Below are 21424 nucleotides of genomic sequence, written 5' to 3' on the forward strand. Positions count from 1 at the left end.
AGCTAAGCCAAAAAGCAAGCATGAATAAAGGTATTCAAAAATACCAAGTCATCCAGAATTTCAGCTTTGCTGTACCAGCACAAGGATTAGAAATGTGTGCGTAAGTGCCAAGCACACTTCTCAGCACAAGCATGTGATCAATAAGTGGTAGTTACTATTACTATTATCTATGTTATTAGGAGGCAGATGATGACATCCATTCCTTCAATGCCAGTATTTCTGAAGTATCTGTATTCCAGGCTCCAGGCAAGATGATCTGCATGATGCTCTCACTTAATTCCAGGACCATGTCCCAGGCTGAGAGATAAAACTGGATAAATCCAAGTGGAGCTGTCCCGCTAGTGGAGGCATAGGGATGGAAGGGAAGGACTTCAGAGCAGCTGCGTGAGGACCACAGCCAAAATGATCAGAATAGCAAAGCTCTTTTGAGGGCCAAGGTGCTGAAAGAAAAGGAGAGGGCCCATGTGCTTATGGCATCCAGTAATTTCTGTCATGTGGCTCCCCCGTCATGGGCTCCACTGGTATTCCTGTCTTAGAGAGATCCTAGAATGCCACAGTGAAAAGAATGTATGCAAACAACAGGAAAAGGAATACTGCAGCCACCACAACCAGCTTATCAAACCATTTCCACGCTGGCTCTGAATGCAGGTCCACATCAAGTTCATGCCTTTACAGGGCATCCCCTATGTGGAAGTACCTGAGAACACCCGAGTCCCTTCTCAGGCTCCCCAGACACTGACCTAGGATATAACAAACCAAGTCAGCGGCCCAGCCCGTACCGAGGCTGACCTCAAGCAGCACCACCCACAGCACCTGTGTGCACAGGCCAGCACTCACTGAGCAGCAGACTTGGGCCGCGCTCCACAGGAGGAACATTAGATGTATCATTAGATAGTCATCCTCACCATGGCACTATGAGCAGGTCTACCCTCAGCCCACTTTAGAGATGAGAAAACAAAGGTACACAAAGGGAAAGCAACTTGCTCTAACACTATTTTTATGTTTTCATAGGGTGCCTTTCATTCTAGAATCACAACAAGCATCCCATTACCACAGCTATAACACGAGAGTCATCATCTGACATTTCACTCATGTAGTCCTGATTGGTAACGTGTCAGGAACTGGGCCCAAGGCACTCCAAAGAGAAGCCTCCCTCCAGTCTGCCTGCAGTTTGATTCCAGTTCATTTAATCAACAGCCACTTACTGAGCACTTACTAAACATATGGCTTTGTGCTTGTTAGAGAAAAACAAGAAACAAGACTTTCAGTTAAATTGTATGTAACCCATATACGGGTATCAAGTACCAGATACTAAGAGATGGGTCTTCAAACACCTTCACTTCTGCCACCTCCAGCCTGGATGAGGAGGACGTACCTGCTTCCTTCCCTCGACTCCTCTATTACCAAAAAGGAAACAAAGATCTCAGCTGCTGCCTTCTCTCTCTCTCTCAGGGTCTGACATTTATGAATTCGAGCCAGGGTACACTGAGTATCTCCAGCTCTCATGTTTACAAATCTCAGAAGTGTCCCTCCTTTCTGGACAAAAAGACCCAAGGAAATGCCTAACTCTCAAGCTTTCTTAAATGACAGCCCCTCCTGCCAGGGTTAGACCCTTTGCATGCCGGCCCCAGCCTGTCTGGGCAGCTTCAACAAACTCACTGCTGGCTCTCACTTCTGTCTCTCACACAGACCTGATCAAGCATACGAGCCAGAGGGCAAGGGGGGCGAGGGGGGCAAGTTTATTACTTGGGGAGGATGCAAACCCTGGGGCCAGTGAGATTTTACTTAGTGGAGATGTCTTAATGGCCTAAGGATGGCTATGCTAATTCTCTTTAGAAGGTAGTTCTCAATCAAGGGCGATTTTGCCCCCAGGGGACATTTGACAATATCTGAAGATATTTTTGGTTGCCAGGACTGGGGGTAGGAAGAGACTGCTACTGGCATCTAGCAGGTTAAAGGCTAGAGACTGCCTGTAGAACATCCTGCAATGAAGGCCCAGGACAGCCCTCACTCACCAAAAAGTCTCTGGCCCCAAATGTCGCTAGTGCCAGGGTTAAGAATTCCTGAGTTAGAGAAAACCTGCTCTTATTAACTTTGCTGGAAACTGTGACATTGCCCAGATCAAGAGTATCGGTCACTAATCAGGTTATGAGGTGACTTGGGACAGACATGCACACAGGCAATATGTCACCATCAGTAATGAGCAAAAGCTTGTTAATCTCAAAGTCTATTAGGATTGACCTTTACAGGAGAGGAAAGAGAATAAGGTAGGAAGAAACGGCCAGCACGCTGCTGTCCCGTCATGCCTCAAACAGCTTTATGTAACGCTGCTCCTGACAGTTATTTCCTACAGAAACACTTCACTGTGCAAATTCATAGCTGTGATCTAATATTTCTGTAGAGATTTTGAAGTGATAAATGTTATGGAAGCAAGCCAATAGGTTATGTGAGGGAAGAGAAGACAGTATTTGGAGACATTTGATAATCTCTCTCTTGCATTTACTGGAAACAGCACTTCCAGCTCCTCTTTTGTATTCAGGTAGTGCTTCTGATTTCTTGATCCATCCAGGGAGACGGTGACAGTGAAAGGGGGCTGCATTGAGCACTACTCCAAAGACCCTAACCACCGGAGGCGAGGTGACCAGCACCTCAGACCCACCCTTCCTCTCCTGGAGGACAACAGGATACTCCCAAACTGTGTGGTTGAAAACAGGGGCAGATACTCTAATGGTAAACAAAATGGGCAACAAACGACCAACAGCTGAAGGGACGCTCGCCATACTCCTCTCTCTGTTTTTGGCAGTTAACCTCAGGCTGTAATTGGAGGGACTCGGTGTTTAATTCCTGAGCTTGGATTCCTGAGTCCTTGTAGGTTATTCTCCTACAGGTAATGATATTGGCCACTGCCTACCTTCCAGTTGGTTCTTAACATGTGTTCTTTGGCTCGGCACTCTTGGAAGATGAGCTTCCAGCAAGAATAATCGGAGATGCTGCTCTCGGGCAGGTGCCCTTCCTGCTGGCACAGCCTGTACCAGAGCACTTCATCTTCTGCAATCACCTTCCACATCTTGCTCACCTAAAACAGCAGAAGAGACACAAATGTCAAATTCTGCAATTAGAGAAGCCTCTTGTCATCCAAAAATCAATCAACACCTTTATTACTGCCCTGGGTTTATGGCAGTATAAAATGTCTCATTAACAAAACACTCAGAGGTGAAAAAAAATACAAGCAAATGTTTCTAGTTTTATCTTTCAAGATTTCGAAATTGTTGTACTACCATCTAATATCACATTTTAGACTACTTAATTTTATACATATATATGTGTAAAATATAAGAGAAAAATACATAAAAGACAAAAAATACTGTAACATGTTAATAGATACAAAATCATATACAGCTTTTCAGAACAGAATCTTTTACTTTTTACCAATAGGCACTTGTATTTCCATCTTATAGAGCTGGAGACTGATGGCCTCCAGAAATAGAGAGCTGTAATAAAATAAATATCCACAACACAAAGCTTCTGGTTGTATGAGAAATTCAAATTTATGTTATGTGGGAAAACTTAGATTTTAAATGTGTAGATTAAAAAAAATAGTTAACAGAAAAGTCAAGCTGATAGCCAGGATGGTAAGACCTGATATAGAGAAATTAATGGTATGTCTGGACTGAATTTCAAATCCCAACAGTATCCAGAGGAAAAGGCCATCTTAGCTATTGGTGCTTTGTCTTCCAACCCTAACTTTGGGGAGCGTGGGTTTACTTCATCATGGGATAATGTACAAATTTGGGCAGACTGCAGAAGATGGACTCTGCTGGCAAAATGAGAAACCGATCCGGCAGATCAGCATGATCTTGGGTCTGCAACACGTTCTGCTTGTTGCCCATCCAAAGGCCGAGATTCACTTCTAATAAAGTAAGACATCATGACCAGTGGTACACAGTAACCTGTGCTCCTTAACACTCCCTTGGGCCACTTCAAGACATCAAATACTCAGCTAAGAAGAGAGAACATGAGACACAGGAAGAGAGAGCACACAGCATGTGCGTGGCAGACTCTTATTACACAAGGGCGCCTCACTTGATGAAGTACTGATAGGGAGTTAACTTTCAGGACTACAAAGTATAAAGATCTCCGAAAATCTGCTCCTCCATAGAAGCAACAAGAATACTGTCAAAATTTGTCAAAATCAACTTTTTCAGAATTCTGGAAATTAACTAAAGACTTGCAACATTCTGAGGAGCATTTATTCAAGAAAAACAGCTGAGTCTTGGTAAGAATAGCAACCTTTGTGTTGCTGTAACTTGCATTAATCCCATCCTCATCCTCCAGCTCCGTGGCAGCCTGGAAAACTAATAGCATCCAACTACAGTAGCTGTAAAAACCAGCAGCTTAGCAACTACTGGAGAACCTAAACGGGCTTACAGCTCCCCAAAAGTACCATCCCTGGACAACTGTTACTATTTGGCCTATCTGCCAACTTGCTGGAAAGCTCTGTTCTCACGGTTTGTCTTGTCTGACTTAGATCAGATATAACAAGACAGATTAGGAAAACCAGGGGAATGGGATGTCCATAGTGGGTGCTAAAAGGCTCCAGTATATTTCTGGGACTCAAGAATGCCGTGGGCATGTGTAAGACTATGGGTATGAGGAAAGACCTGAAAAGGCCCTGATCTCTCAACTCTGGCTAATCTTGAGGCTCTACACAAGCAGGAAGCAAAGGCTAAGGCGTAGCTGTAAATTGCTGGCACACTGAAGGCACATTCTCAACATACAGACAGCACCTCAGCAAGGACTGGGAGACTTCCTGGTTCGATGTATTTAAGGAAGTCTCTGTCTAATCACTAGCTAACCACTAAGCTAACTCAGCAGAGACTTCAGTGGTCATACATGACAATATAAACTAGAGAATTAGTCCAAGAAAGTCACTAAACAAACAAACAACAACAAACCCTCCAGAGGGAAGAGAATCTGATTTCCAGAGTTGCCAGATTACAGCTGACCCTGAACAATGTTGGGGTTAAGGACGCCAATCCTCCACACTGTTGAAAATCCGTATGTAACGTTACAGTTGTCTCTCCATATCCAAGGTTCCACTTCTGTGGATTCACCCTGCTGAGCCTGTAGTACTGCAGTATGTATTTAGTGAAAATGATCTGTGTGTAAGTGGACCCATGTTGTTCAAACCTGTGTTGTTCAAAGGCCAACGGTATACTATTTTTAAAGTCCAGTTTTTTAACAGAGAAATATGAGACATGCAAAGAAACAGGAAGGTATGATTCATATACAGGAAGAAAAAACAGTCAATAGAAACTGTCCCAAAGAAATCTAGACAATATATTTACTAAACAAAGACTTTAAATCATCCATTATAAATATGTTCAAAACACTAAAGTAAAGCATGTCTAAAGAAATAAATTTATGAGCACAATGTCTAACAAAGTAGGAAATACTAATAAAAAGATTAAAATTATGTTTTAAAAGAACCAAAAAGGAGTTTTAGAGTTGAAAAGTACAACTGCAACAAAAAAATTCATAGGAGGGGCTTAACAGATTTGAACTAGCAGAAGAGTCAGCAAACTTAAGGTCAATTAAGATTATACAGACTGAGAAAGAAACAGAACCAAGAAAAAAACCAGAAAAATGAACAAAATTAACAGAGCCTCAGAGATCCATGTGACACTATCCAAGTGGGCCAACACAGGCATTATGGGAGTCCCAGAAAGGAAGGGGTAAGAGAAGAAGGTAGAAAGACTATCTGAAGAAATAACAGCCAAAAACTCCCCCAATGTAATGAAAAACATTAATCTGCATATGAAAGAAGCTCAACAAATTGCATGAAGAATAAACTCAGAGACCCACACCTAGACACATCATGGTCAAACTGCTGAAAGCCAAAGATAGAATCTTGAAAGCATCAAGAGAAAAAGACTCAGGCACAAGGGATTCTGTACTTCTCATCAGAAATCATGAGGTCAGAGAGCAGTGGAATAGCATATTCAAACCACCAAAAGAGAGTTGCCAACCAATAAATCTATATCCAGCAAAACCATATTCTTCAAAAATAGAGAAACTAAGATATTCCTAGATAGACAAAAAATAAGAGACTCCATCACTAGCAGATCAGATTTGCCTACAAGAAATACTAAAGGCAGTCTTTTAGGCTGAAATGAGAAGACACTAGACAGTAACTCAATACACATGAGGAAATAAAGTACACCAAGTAAAGGTCACTCCATAGGTAAATATAAAAGACAGTATAAATGTATTTTTACTTACATCTCTTTTCTTCTGTCTGATTAAAAAGGCATTGCCTGTAACTGTGTTGATGGGCTCATAGAATTTGTATGGAAATAATAGAACAAAGAAAGGAGAGGGAACAGTTATACTGGAGCAGTTTTGGTATACTATTGAAATTAGGTTGGTATTAATCAAAACTAGATTGTTTTATGATGTTCATTGTAATCCCCAAGGCAACCATTATGAAAATAACTCCAAAAATATGGTAGAAGAAACAAGGGAATTAAAATGGTATGCTACAAAAATATTTAACATCAAAGAAGATAGTATTATAGGAAAAGAGAATTAAAAAAGACATGATATACTGAAAACAAACAGCAAGATGTTAGACATAAATGCTTCCTTATCAGTAATTATATTAAATGTAAATGGACTAAATATTCCAATCAAAAGACAGATAGGCAGAATAAAAAAAAATGACCTACATGCTGTTTACAAGAGACATATTTAGATTCAAACACACAGATAGGTTGAAAGTAAAAGGAGGGAACAAGATATACTATGCAAACAATATGCAAAGGAGAGCTGGAATTTGTACACTAATACCACATAAAATAAACTTTAAGTCAAAAATTGTCACTGGAGACAGGATATTTTTATAACGAGGATCAATCCATCATGAAGATATAACTATTATAAGCATATGCATGTAACAGAGCCCCAAAATACATGAAGCAAAAACTGATAAAACTGAAGAATAACTGGACATTTCAACAATACTTGAAGACTTCAACATTCCACTTTTAATAATGGATAGAATAACTAAGCAGAATATCAAGAAAATATAACAACTGAATACTACAAATCAACTAGACAAAGAGATATTCATAGAACACTCTACCAAACAACAGAGTGCATATTTTCCTCAAGTGCAATGGAACATTCTCCAGGACAGACCAGATGCTGGACCATAAAACAAATCTCAGTAAATTTAAAAGGACTGAAATCATACAAAATATGTTCTCTGACCATAATGGAATGAAATCAGAAATCAAGCACATAAGAAAATCTGCAAAATAAACATGTGGAAATTAAACAATGGACTCCTAAATAACCAATAGGTCAAATAAGAAATTGCAAGAGAAACTATAAAATATTTGAGATAACTGACAACAAAAATGGAACATACAAAACTTACGGGACACAGTGAAAGCAGTGCTTTGAGGGAAAGTTATACCCCAAAACTCCTAAGCTGAAAAAGATCTCAGGTCAATACTCTCCACTTCCACCTTAAACTAGAAAAAGAAAACTAAGCAGAACAAAGAAAATAATAAAGATTACAACAGAGATAAGTGAAATAGAGGGGGGAAAAATCAACGAAATAAAAGTTGGTTCTTTTTAAAAGATCAACAAAATTGGCAAACCTTTAGTCAGACTGACTGGGTGGGGAGGATTCAAATTACTCAAATCAAAAATGAAAGAGAGGCCATCACTATCCACTACTAAAATGAAAAGGACTGTATACTATGAACAATTATATGCCAACAAATTAGATAACCCAATACATTCCTAGAAAGGCACAAAATACTAAAACCGACTCAAGAAGGAACAGAAAATCTGAATAGAACTATAACAAACAAGTAAAGAGGTTGAATGAGCAGTTTAAAGACTTTACACAAAGAAAAGTCCAAGCCTAAATGGCTTCACTGGTGAATTCTATCAAATGTTTAGAAGGGAATTAACACCAATCATTCACAAACTGTTGCAAAAAACAGAAGAAAGAACACATCCCAACTCATCCTAGGAGGCCAGTATTACCCTGATACCAAAACCAGACAAAGACTTCATAATATTCCTTATGGATATATACAAAAATCTTCAACAAAACACTAGCAAACTGAATCCAGCAATATGTAAAAAGGATTATATATTACAATCAAATGCAATTTATCCCAGGAATGCAAGGTTGGTTACTTTTTTTTTTTAATCAATGTAATATATTACTAGAATAAAGGACAAAAACCAGAAGTTCTCATTTAAAAACTTATCATTAAAAATAGTGAGGGAGTTCTTTATATTTAAAAAAAAATCTACACTGTACAAAAGAAAAAATCATGGCAAAGTTCCTTTACATAGTAATTTCTCCAGAGAGACCTAAAGTGATAGGAATGTATATATATTTTAGGAACATGTCTTTATGATCACCTCCATTATTCAAGAAGCAGTGTGATGTAATAGAAAACCAGTTACAGTTGTAGAAAAAACTCAATCTAGTGCCAGGTCTTTCAGTAACAAGCTAGGTTACTATGGGAAAGCCACTAAGCTTCTCTGCACCTCTTTCCTCCTCTGTGAAATGAGGGATGGGACAGAGGAGTCAGACGCCAAAATGTCCCTTAAAACACTATATTCTATGACCCTCTGGCCCTAGTTTCCTTATCTTTAAAGTGTGAGCAACATACCCCACCAACCAACAGAACAGTTGTGTATCTAAAGGAGCTCATAGAAAAGTACTTTACAAATGTAATTCTCTCCATATATGGCACATACTCCTACAGATCACTACTGATAGTACCACAGGATACACAAATTCCTTACTATGAAATTATGCTGTTCCAAATATTACTTTAAATAAGGAAGCCATTAGCTTCTTAGATTTTTAATAAAGAACTTTCATTAAATCTTTAATGGCTTTCTGCCTGCTCCATGGCAACAGAAAGAGTCTAGAACTTAAAGTAAAAATGAGTCAGAATCTAAGAACTCAGGTCACTTCAGTCTCAAATTTCCCGATTTCCCATCTCAAACTATACTAAAAATAATCATTATTTCAATGCCTTACTCAACCAAAAGTAGGTCAAGGCAATACTGACCAACAGAACACTCTGATGGCACATTTAAGTTCTAAATACTACCTGTTTCCTTCAACAAACTGTCACAGGACTAGCTCCCATATCCATTATCTCTAAAGTGGGCCCGAATATTTATGCATCCACACTGTCCCTCTTCAAATTTGGTACTTGGGACTAAACAATACCCCAAATACAGACTTTCAAGTGCCATGAAAAGAAGGATTTTATCACATACTAATTTGTTACTTCACTTGAAGATACATCATCATGGCTACTAAATGAATGGTCCAAGCTTCCAGAGTCTATTTTATTAAATATTTAAGGCAAACAAAAAGGTATAAAGAATATCACAAACATGCATGGACTTGCCACTCTGCTTTAAGAAATACCACTGATAAACTTAAAACTCCTGTGCATCTCTCAGCATCAACATCCTTTTCCCCAAGGGTAATCTCAATTTGGTATTTACCAATTTCCAGTCTTTTTAAACACAAACTGCAATTAAAGAAAAAAAAAGTCCTTATTTCTTACTCTCACACTAGTATGTTTTACACTTAAATTCTTAACTTTCTAAACTTTCTATCAATTCTAAATTCAGCTCATGGCACAAACCCACCCTCAGCATTTTATATCATCTTTGTATCTCAATTCTGTCATCCCTTGCATTAGCTACTTCTCCCTAGCATAAGTCATCTGCAAAATACAGTCTGTGGACCTTCGTGTCTTAATTATTTTAAAAAATTAACCAGGATGGGGCTGAGGATAGAGCCATGGCAAACCACTAGAGCCCTCCCCTTAGGCTGACATGGATCCATTAAGTAGCCCACCCTGGGCATGGCCACAGCATAAGTTACAAATCCACTTAACCACACTGTCATCCCACACTTCTCCATCTTAGCCATAAGGGCACCAGGGAAACAAACCCTCATCTGATCACAAGTGGTCAGGTAATAAAGAACAGGATAATGACACAATAACACTGGAGTTCCAGTTCTGACTAGACAGAACACCATGGTTTTATTTTTGGCATGTTTGGTCCACAGCTGAGCCTGTCCATGACACTGGGTGGTGTCTGTCCATCTGTCTGTGCCAAAGTGAGTCTCAGCACTAGGCAATCATGAAGCACAGATCAGGATCGACCAACATCAGCCGTGATGGAGCCAGGCTACAACCCAAATAGCTCCAGAGCAGAGTACTTCTCCCGCAGGCCCCTGGAATTCAGGGTTAAATAAATTATGAGATAAGGGCGAACACACAGACGCCCTCATGGGTTCTCAAAGGCACACAGTGCTAACTAAACACATGCGAGTTTACTCTGATCCTTGGGATATATGAGCCTTTTTTGTAAAAATTATAAAATGTAAAATTTTGTAGAAATTATGAAATGTAACTACTGGATGAAAGACTCAGAGTAGCTAAGAGATCATATAAATGTAAGTCATTATTTCATTACACAGACCAGCACTTCCCTAAGCACGTTCAGTGGAACAGCAGTTCCTCAGGGCGTTAATAAGTTACTTTAGAAAAGGATTCCATGGTCACATGAGTTCGCAGAACACTGGTTTAAACTAAACTAAGCAAGACTCTTCACTGCAGAACGTCTGAGCTTTAAATAGGCTAATCTGTGTTGCCTAGCTCTAAGAAGGAGATAATAGAAGCTGCATTTCTCAAACCTGTCTTGGCTCCTGCTTCTTGCAAGAAGTGTCTCAAAAGCCTAGTGCCCTCCAGAAGACACCTCACACAACAGTGATATGGGTTATTACCAGTCAGTCGATTTAAGGTGTGTGCTGGGCACTAACTGCAGGCTGGGCACTAGGGCCAGTCATTCTCATCCATTTTCCACCTTAACCTGCCAACCCGATATCCTCTGCAGATGAGCAACATCCCATGGATGTGCTCAGATCGGGGGGCTGCCTCCCCATGGCTCAGGGAGCTAAAGGGAGAAGTTTTGGTCTCTGCCCTTGCAGTCAGGTTGGATCACAGGACTGACCCTAAACACGGGGCTATCTTTTCAATCCTGTAATCCCAAAATTAGCTACAAGGCTGCACTTCGTTAGATGGAGCCAGTGAAGCATCGGTGTTTCAAGAGAATCGAAATTCAATGCTCAGTGATTACAAACCAGAAAATCCCAATTAAATATTCTGGATGAGTCTTCATGAGAACTAAACTGTACAAATTTCAGCTACTTTAAAACAGATAAACTTTTCGGGGACTTTAAGAGGTCTCAAATATGTCAGACCTTAAAAACCCTAGAAGCTGAAAACATTTTTATATCAGCTTCAAAGAAAATGCCAAGTCATTTTAAATAGCACAATCTGAAATTTGTACAACAGGGTTATGGGATGAAAACCTGAGAACAAAAAGCTGATGTTTCAATGTGCCCTCCCCAGTGCTAACTGCTAACCCCTAAACCAAGGGCTTCTTCTGTAGAAAATATTTGGGATAAAGTTTAAATCTTGGGTAACAAACAATAAAGCTCTTTGAGGGATTTATAAAAGCTAGAGATGAGAATTATTTCCAAAAAGGGATCAGGATCATACCTACAATTCAGTATTAAACACAGAAATGTGCCAACAATTTCTTTAGTAAACTATAAAGGAAGGGTTGCCTTTTAACTCTTCTTTTAAAGGAGAACAAAAATGACAGGTTCTAAGAATTTCTTTTAATACTGAAGAAAAAAAAAAAAAACACACAAGAAAAAGACCTAGTTAAACTTTCACAAGTAAATTTTAAAGAGTCTCACCAAAAGGAAATCTGATTATTTTGATTTCTTAAGTTACATTAAATCTAGAAGGTTTATAAGCCTGAATTTTCCAAAGGCCTAATGGTCTTTCTTTCACACACCAGGATTGAAAGGGCCCTGCCCAGTAAAAGCCCCACTGAGTGAGCCTCAGCTGCAAGAATTTGCTCATAAAAGTGTCTCCAGCATTTTGCTTTATAGCACCACTATGAATTGCAGCATTTAAAAAAAAAAAAAAAAAAAAAAAAGCCCTTGGCTCAAAAACTAGCTTTATTAACTCTACTTGGATTAGGGTTACCAGTGAGGCCCATAACAGGGGAAAAAGTGTCATTGTTCAACTCCAGCACTGATACACCATATCTACTTGGAGGGGACACACCGTGTACAGACAGCTGTATGTAGACTCATTATCTCAATTTCCTTCCTTCTCATTTGCTTTGGGCCTCCCTCACTTTTGTCCCCACCACGCCTCTTGCCTCCAACTGGTAAATCCAACAGCCATTTCTCAGTCCTCTTACCTGACTGACAGCAGCACTTACCACCTGTGATCACCTTCACCTCCTTGAAGACTTCTATTCCTTGATTCAGGGGACTCTGTAGTCTGGGTTTTCTTCCCGTCTCACAGGTCTCCCTTTCTCAGTCTCCTCATCTCCTCATCTCCTCTAATCACTGTGCTGTGCCAGGGCTCAATCCCCGAATTCCCTCCTTCGTCTACACTTGCTTCCCTGATGATCTCGTTAAGTTTCCTGGCTTTAAATACCATCCATGTGCTGAGAGCTTCTAAATGTACCTTTTCAGCCCTCAATTCAACTCGGATCTCATCTCCAGCCTCACCTCCAACTACTAATCTCTCCCAGACTTGCTCATCCCACCGTTTTCCTCTCGTCAGTAACAGCAGTCTCATCCATCTGGTTGCTCAGGCCAAACACCCTAGGGTCCTGCTGACCCTTCTCTCCCCACACCCAACCCATCAGCAATCCTGACTCTGCCCACTTCTACCAGCACAGTCTAGTCCAAACCACTGTGTGCTCCTGGCACCCTAACTGGTCTCCTTGCTGCCGTCCTTGACCCCTGAGAGCCTATTCTTCACATAGCACCCAAAGTGTCCCTTTTTGTCGTCGTTGTTGTTTTTGAGGGGGGAGGCAATTAAGTTTATCAATTTATTCATTTTTAGAGGAGGTACTGGGGATTGAACCCAGGACCTCATGTCTACCACTGAGCTATAACCTCCTCCCCAAAGTGATCCCTTTTAAAACCTAAGTCAGACCTTGTCACTCGTCTGCTTAAAACACTTCAATGGTTTCCCATCTCATTCAGGATAAAAGTTCAGTTTCTGTTAACAGATTAAGTGCCTTTCGAATTCGGACCATCTCTCCGTCTCTTATCCCTACCTGCTCACTACACCCCTTTATTAATTTTCTCCCGATACTCTAACTTATCACAAACTTCCAGCTTAAAATAATACACAATTATTCTCTTACAGCTCTGGAAACCAGAAGTCTAAAATCAAGGTGTTGGGGACAGGGCTGCATTCCTTCTGGAGGCTTCAGAGGACAATCTGCTTCCTTTCCTGTTCCAGCTTTGAGAGGCCATGTAGATTCCATGGCTTGTGGCCTCTTCCTCCATTTTCAAAGCTGGCAATCTAGCATCTCCTCTCCTCTCTGACCTCCTACCACCCTCTAAGGAGCTTTGTAATTATTTTGAATCCACCTGGATAATCCAAGATAATCACCGTCTCAAGATCCTCAACTTACATCTGCAAACGTCCTTTTACCATAACAGGTAACACAGTCACAGGTTCTGAGGATCAGGACAGGAACATCTTTGGGGAGGCCATTACTCGGCTATCACAATCAGCCACTGTGACCTTCCTGCTGTTCCTCAAACACAGCAGGTGCGCTCACTTCACGGCCCTGGCACTTGCTATTCGCCACTGCCCGAGACTTGCACAGCTTCCTTCTTCCCTCCTTCAGGCCTCTCATCAAAGGTCACCTTCTCTGTGAGGCCGTCCCTGGCCACTTAAAAGTGCAACCCCAACATCATCTCTGCTGTCTTTTTTTTCAGCACAGCACTTACCTTCATTTGACACGTTCTATATTTAACAACGTATTTACTGCATATGATGTAAAGCTTTCTGTAAGGCAGGGGTTTTTATGTTTTGCTCCCTGCTGTATTTACTGTCTAGAATGGCACACGGCACACAGTAGGCCCTCTGTAAATAACTGCATGAGAAGAGTAAGTCCAACTGTTCCTAAGTTCGATGCTTAAAAAAAAAAAAACAAAAAACAGATTGCTTTTATTTTCAAAGGTCAACTCCTGGCACATGCTGCCCTCGGGAGGCTCTGACTTTCTTATTCAAATACAATCTCTGGCTTTTCTAATTTTTTTCTCTTTTAAATTTTAATATGTATTAACTAATATATATAAAATAGGTAAACAGCAGGTTTATATTGTATAGCGCAGGGAACCATATTCAGTATCTTGTAGTAACCTATGGTGAAGAAGAATACGAGAACGAATGTATGTATGTTCCCATGTGACTGAAGCATGGTGCTGTACACCAGAAATTGACACAACATTGTAAACTGACTGTACCTCAATAAAAATATATTTAAAAAATTTAATATGGAAAATTTTAACCACACAAAAGTAAAGCAAACTGTATAAAAAACTCCCAAGTCCTCACCACTCTGTTCAAGGGGTTAGCACTACTCTGCCATTCTGGTTTCATCCAACTCCCCGTCTTTTCTTCTGGAGTTGCTTTGCTTTTCCCTAACCCTTTTCAGAGGAGGCAGCCATTGCAACCTGGTGAATTAAAAGAAAACTCCTGTGGGTCCTTGGGTCTTGGGCATGCCCTGAGAGTAGTCTGGGGGCAAAGGCAGAAGTTAAGAACTAAGGGAACCCCACCAGCAACTACAGGTCCTCAGAATCATTTCTGCTATGCGAATTAACCCAGTTACACTTGGCTCTGGATTCTCGACTTTTAAAGACATCATTAAGATCTTTAGCTAGAAAAACTCGGATTTTAGTTTCTCCTATTTGGACATCTGGGAAGATCATAAGATCACATTTTCCCTGAATCTTGAAATATCATAATCTAATAGACTGGGCTTTCGTTCCAGAATTACTTATTTATTTTGGTAACACCTCCTTCTTGCGTGCCAATTTTATCATAAATCTTAAGTTTTTAACCTCTCCATCTACCTCTTTTTCTTTATTACATTCTTTAAGCACATTTTTCTACCTTTTACTTGAAAAACATGGCCTTGTTGTTTATGCAGCTAAATTTCTAAAATCACACATTAGGAAGTACATATAACTAAAATATATGTTAAGGATGAAAATTAAAAAACAAAATTACAGAGTTATGAGACGGAGAACAAATTAGCAGCTGTCAGAAGTCAGCGATGGGGAAGGGTGTGGCTATAGAAGGGTAGCAGGAAAGATTCTTGTGATGGAAGTTCTGTATCTTGACTGTGTGGTCACACACAAATAAGTGCATGTTAAACTGGTAAAACCTGAATAAGTTTCATGGACTTTATAAATGTCAGTTCCTGGTTTTGATACTGTTCTATAGTTCTGCAAGGCATTACCAACAGAGGAAATGGAGAAGAGTACTTAGAACTTCTCTGTACTATTTTTTTTTTTAACAGCTGGGAATTTATAATTATTTTTAAAGTTTCTTCAATGAACATTGGTGAATACTTAAAAACCTTTACTCCTTAGAATTACTCATGTTGTAATACAACAGCGCACTTACTTTTCTCATAAAAACCAAACAATTTTGCAATCAACAGTTTTGTCATTGTTATCCATTTCAAAACATTATCCTTTAAAGTGCCAGGAAATCCTATAGGCGTACACACAAAAAATGAACATAAAGTTACAAACATCCAAATGATAAACTGCTCAGTGAACTGCCCCATGTATAACTGCTTACTAAAAACCACACTGAGACATTTCAGCATGAAACTCCCACAGAGGTACTAAATCCCTCGAGAGGCAGCTACGGGTAGCAAGGAGCTAGAGAGATTAGCATCCAGAGTACACAACAATCACAAACTAACATAGTAGCACTTCAGTTTTGAAGCATAAAGCCTAACAAAACAGAAAAAGGGGGGATGCAGAAAGGAGACAAAGTCAGAGCCAAATCAGTTCTCCAGCATAGTTTGTGGCATAAGGAAAGCTCAGAAGTCCTCCCCAATCAGGGTTCCTTACTGTTAGTCAGTTACCAATTTGGCATAAAGATCTAAGCAAACAGGTTTTCTCCAAGGGCACACAGATAGTTCATGGTGCCAATTCCACATAACTGGTCCAACCAATTTCACTGAAATCCCAAGGCAGCTAGATTAAAAGAGAACCAGAGAGACAAAGAATGAGACAGAGAGCAAACCCCCTGTAAAATAAAATCATAAAGCAGCAGGACGTTTCAGTCAACAGAAGGCTCTTTTCCCTGTTTCAAAAATAAAAACACCGTGAGAAACAAATGAAAATGATACTTATTTTTATTACTCTGCGGTTTCATTTTAATGTTTGGAAAAACAAAGCCAATTCTACAAATGACTGGACATCCATTGTCACTTTCCTGCAAAAGCTCTATGAAAAAAATCCTGGCTTTGAGGATCAGAACCACCTCAGGGGTTCTCTTTAAGGATACTTTCTATTCTTATACGTGTGCTCTACAAATTAAGTTTAACAACAACAACAAAAACCCAAATCCAACTGGCCCAGGAGGGAAGAATTCTGGTGGACAATTGAACTACTGTGTTGCAAATTAGACTGTTCACACCTGCAGAATAATCTCACCAGCATAACCAATCCACCCTGGAATGCAGCCCCGTTGTACCAAAAGGGGGATCTCTTCTTCCACTAGATCCTATCTTTCACTGATAAACTCTTTGGAAGAGAAAACCAGCAGCAGATGTGAAAGCCACATGGCCCTCTACAAAGCAGGAGAGCAAAAAGCAACGTTAAAGAAATGATTCCTTAAACAGCAGCTCCCTATCAAGAATGAAGATTTTATCATCTAATGCTGACTTTGTAGAAAGCTAGCTATTAGACCCTGTTCCAAGACTTCGGCTAACAGCATCAGGCTGAAATCCAGGAGCTGGACTCATTTAGCTACACCCTTGTTTTCAACTCTTGGGAACAGGGCCAACATGTAAAGTTAGAATGTAACAAATCCAATTTCCAAGGGAAAGAAGAAGACAATATAGGTACTCTTACTTAACGCAATCAATAGGCTCCGAGCATGGTTTACACTTCAAACATTTTTATTTTGTGAATTTTGGCCTTTGAATAATTTCTTCCATCATTTCCTAAAGATTTCTACACTCTGCATCAAAAAATGTTTGCCAACACCCTCCCCCCTCTGGTGATACTGTAGCAATCAACAACACTGAAAGCTTTTACAAATTCGTATTTAAGTAGAAAAATAATTTTGCTTAAGCAAAATGCTTCAAAATAGGGAAACAGGGTAAAATCACAATAGGGCAATAGAGTAAAACCAGAAACTCTCTAAACTGTTCTGTATTTTGTGTGATTTCACTGAACTGCCATAGAGTTAGCAAGCTCTAGAGTCTAAGTTTGGTTACAGTTTTCACCACTCTCAAACTGCCTTAGTGTTTTTAATTCACATTCATGATGGTGCTTTGGATTTTTGGCGTATAGTTCTCCTACCACTTGATTACACTAAACCCTTTCTCCTGAAGGCCCAGAAACTTGTGTCAAATGCATTCTAGAATCCATGGATGGGAAATGGTAACTACTAAACAAATTAATTATTTGGTGCTTATGGGCAATGGATACTCCAGCGTCTTCAGGGGAACACAGCTGTCCACGAAAAGCCAAATGGTCAGCAATCATATACACATTTAACTTATGAGAAATTAAATACTCTTCACCAAAAAGTAGAGAATAAAAGACCAATTTTAATGGCATAAGGACTTGCCTCTCAAAGCAAAGCCAAAGCAACACTGGCATCAGCTGGTAGTAATGCAGGCTATCAGGCCCCATCCCAGAACTCTTGAATCTGAATTTGCATTTTATCAAGATCCCCCGTGATTCGTGCACACAGTGAAGTATGGCCTAGGTCAGCTCTCCCAGCATTCCACTCCAGTGGCATGTGTCCCAGAGCAGGCACAAGATGGGTGACACTGGTCCATGGTTCTGTCGGTGGGGGAGGGTCTCAGTTCTCAGATGCCTCGAACCTGAGTGGGATTCCAGTGTTTAAAGGGTAATTTGGATGATACGTCTGAAACATGACTTCACTATTTTGTCCCCAGGCTGACCCTCAGCTCCCAACCTAATGACTAGCTTAATTTAACCGAGACCTCACATCTTTGCATTAAAAACCGGCGAGGACATTAACAGCTCTGGCTAGCTCAGTAAAGGCCGAGCACAGAGTTGTCAGCCTCAAGCATGTGGCCGCAGGGCAGCCATGGCAGGGAGACTCAGACTGCAGGGAGAATATGACTCTTGGGCCACGGTCACAAGAAGATAAATACCACGTGATGATGTGGAACACAACTGTTTCACTTCAAGGTGACTTTCCTTCAAGTAAAGCTGCTACCCAACTCACTACTTCTCTGTCATTCTGCGAAGTACATTTCTGTCATGGAAGCGTTTCCTACTTGAACTACGCATGTAGGTGAATCCTGACCATCTGTTACGACAGCTTACCTGCGCACACCTTCCTAGCTCCTTCCTGTCCAGATACTGAAATATATTGATTGCCAACTCGTAAGGCAGCTGGATATCAAAGAAGGGCACGTCATCCATTTCATTCTGAGGAAAAAGAAAAGAAATAAGCGTACAATCCTGAGATATGAAAATGCTCATATGTACAGGCTCTTTAAATTACCAATAACATTCTTTGGTGGTGACAGGAGGGACAATGCTGATTCCCAGGGGGATCCGAGCATGCTCACTGCTCTGTGGAGCACAGGCACAGAACTCATTCAGAACTTGACGGCCACTCTCAATTCTCCAACCCCCACAAGCCTACCCACCTCACGTTCACTTACAAAATCCACAAGACTATTCCTGTAATGCTTCAGAAAGGAGAAGCAAGGGTGCCATCTCACAACCTGGGGTACGCTGCCAGCATCACTGCAAAGGTTTGTGGAAAGCCTCTTGGCGTCAAGGGAAAGGTGAGTGGCAGGTGGCCAAGAAAGTGAGCCTTAAAATCAGGGAGGCCACTGGTCCTCCCAGGACAACTGCCACTACCCCCCAACTTGAAGGGGAGTGAGTACCCACAGCGGTGCAATACTGACCTAGGTCACTCAAGTGTTTTCATCAGGAAGAGGGGAATAGGGCTGTGAACGTGAGCAAAAAGTAAATAAATGAAGTGCTGCTCTTGAGTAAGGTGAGCACACCTCCCCCGGCCACAGGCGAAGCACAAGGTTTCCTAATGCACTTGGGGGCGTAAGCTGGTGAACCTGAGTGAGCCAGTGCAAACAAAGCTGTTCTTCTTCGGTGTCATTTACTAATGTGGAGAAATTAGAGCTTGCCTGCCTTTGGATAAGCAATTAGGGATGAGGTAACAGGCTTTATTTGAGAGATAAGGCTGTCATGACGATCCTCGTAGCACAAAGAAATATGAGTGTGAAAGAAAAAAAGGCCAAGTGTGCATATGTATCCCATGGCTTGTTCCCGAACCCACCTGCCAAAGCTCACTTCGGTGTGTGCTTCTGTAAAGCTGGGGAAAGCAGCGCTTTTTGTCCCAACAGAACTTGCTTAATAAAATTCATTTTTAATAAGCTTTGGCTGACATCAGTGACTTACTGGTTGCAAGCAAATTATTAATTCACCACCCAGATACGACAGTTGTATATTACAAGGCTGCATGAAAAGAGCCTCAGCATTTTTAAGGGACTGTGAGCACTGACTTAGACCCTACCAAGATTCAGGGTAAAGATTTTTCTGGGATCATGTTTCTATTCATCTAGGAGTCTCAGAGCTAAAAGATTATCCAGGGCATAAGGAGGAAATGTATTCAACTGTAAAGACAGTGCAAGGCTAAGCATGAAGGCCAAAAAAGGATCTCTAGAGGGAAAAAGAGGAAGAGTTGACAGTTCTCCATGGGTAAAGAAGGAACAGAATGTTAAATCAGGACAGAAGTGTTGGCTGTACAGAAAACAACAGGAAAAAATCTGCAAGTGTAATTGGAAGACAAAGGCGTCCTTGCCTAAAAAAATAATGGAAAGTTGTTGGTCTAATGTCAGGCTAGGTCCCCTCCCACAGCTAATTGGATTTACTCATCAAAAAAAAAAAAAAAAAAAAGAGGCCTTACTTTCTCTCTCCGCCCAGATACAACTTGAGACTCCTTATCATAACCCCCCGGGGAGTGGAGGAGAGCTGTACACAGTCCGACACCATCATTCACAGCCCTGGACTTCCTTCTGCGGTCTCTTGGATTACTGGACTACAGTGAGGTGAAGTCTACCTTACCACTCGGTAAAGAAACAAGAGAAAACTGTTTCTTGTTCTCATACAAGCAGAATAAAGGCAAAGAAAAGTCTGTACTCATGCAAAGTGAACTCATATTTAACTTTTTCCCCCAACTGTTAGAGATGCACCAGGCATTACTTCCTTCAGTTGGTCCCTTTGGGACTCACTATAAACTGGCTTCTGGACTCGACACTACTACACTATGATGAAGTGTGAGAAATCATGTTTTTAGTTTTGCTCGTGCAGAAAAGTCACACTTACAGTGGCAGGAGCCTTCTCCCTTTTGCTTATTCAGTTGGCCAATTCTCTATTCTTATCCTAGAAAATAACACCTCTCCCCTGGCACACTCCAGACTGCTGCCATCCTCCCTGATCCTGACCCCCACGATCTCTGGGTGCAGCACAGGCTCACACTGACCATCCTGGTTCTGCCATCGGACTAGCCATGAGACCAGGCTAAACACATCTGAGCCTCAGCTTCCTTATCTGTAAAACAGATATCAACATACCTATTCACAGCGCAGTTATAAGAATAAAATGACATAATACATGGAAAGGACTTGGCACAAGTATCAGGCTAAGCATGCAATTAACTGACTGTTAATATTACTGTTTTCTTTCCTTGAGCAGCATTCCAGGTCCCCCCCTTTTTTCCTTCAACAACTATTCGTTGATTAAGTCCAAATTCCATGTTACCCCCCACACCAGCTTGCTGTTTACACAGAAAGTTGTCTCCCCTTGTCATACGACAGGTGGATGATAGTTGACGACAGTGGAAAGGGGATGGGACAGCAAAGCCTGTCCCTCAGGAGTCTGAACATTGAAAGTGGCCATACAACAAGGTCTTTTCCAACAGGGCTTTCAAAAAAGAACCATCAATTTTAAAAGGTTATACCACAGTAATAACTAAAGAAGGATCCGCCATAGTGCACAGTGGATGAAAAGGCAGCAGCCACCATGGTGTGAATGACCAGGCACTCCCACACCAATGGACAATCAAGAGATGCCATGCTGGCTTCACTGTTAATGTGCCACTTGTGATGGTTCTTGGTCACTTATAAGTTCTAGAGGGCAACAACTGCTTCAAAGCACTGAATTATAACTATGTAAACACCAACATTACAAAGCCAAACTTTTTTTTTA

At 40.8% G+C, this 21424-nt stretch overlaps 1 protein-coding gene across 1 annotated transcript in view; it reads right to left on the minus strand.

The window, feature by feature from the left end:
• FBXW8 (F-box and WD repeat domain containing 8) overlaps positions 1 to 21424 on the minus strand; it is a 103008-nt gene that overhangs the window by 70874 nt on the left and 10710 nt on the right. The window contains 2 exon segments of the mRNA XM_006188897.3: positions 2912 to 3076; positions 18512 to 18616. Coding sequence (XP_006188959.3) covers positions 2912 to 3076; positions 18512 to 18616 — 270 coding nt within the window.

The sequence above is a fragment of the Camelus ferus genome, chromosome 32 (assembly GCF_009834535.1).
Source record: "Camelus ferus isolate YT-003-E chromosome 32, BCGSAC_Cfer_1.0, whole genome shotgun sequence".
Classification (NCBI taxonomy): domain Eukaryota; kingdom Metazoa; phylum Chordata; class Mammalia; order Artiodactyla; family Camelidae; genus Camelus; species Camelus ferus.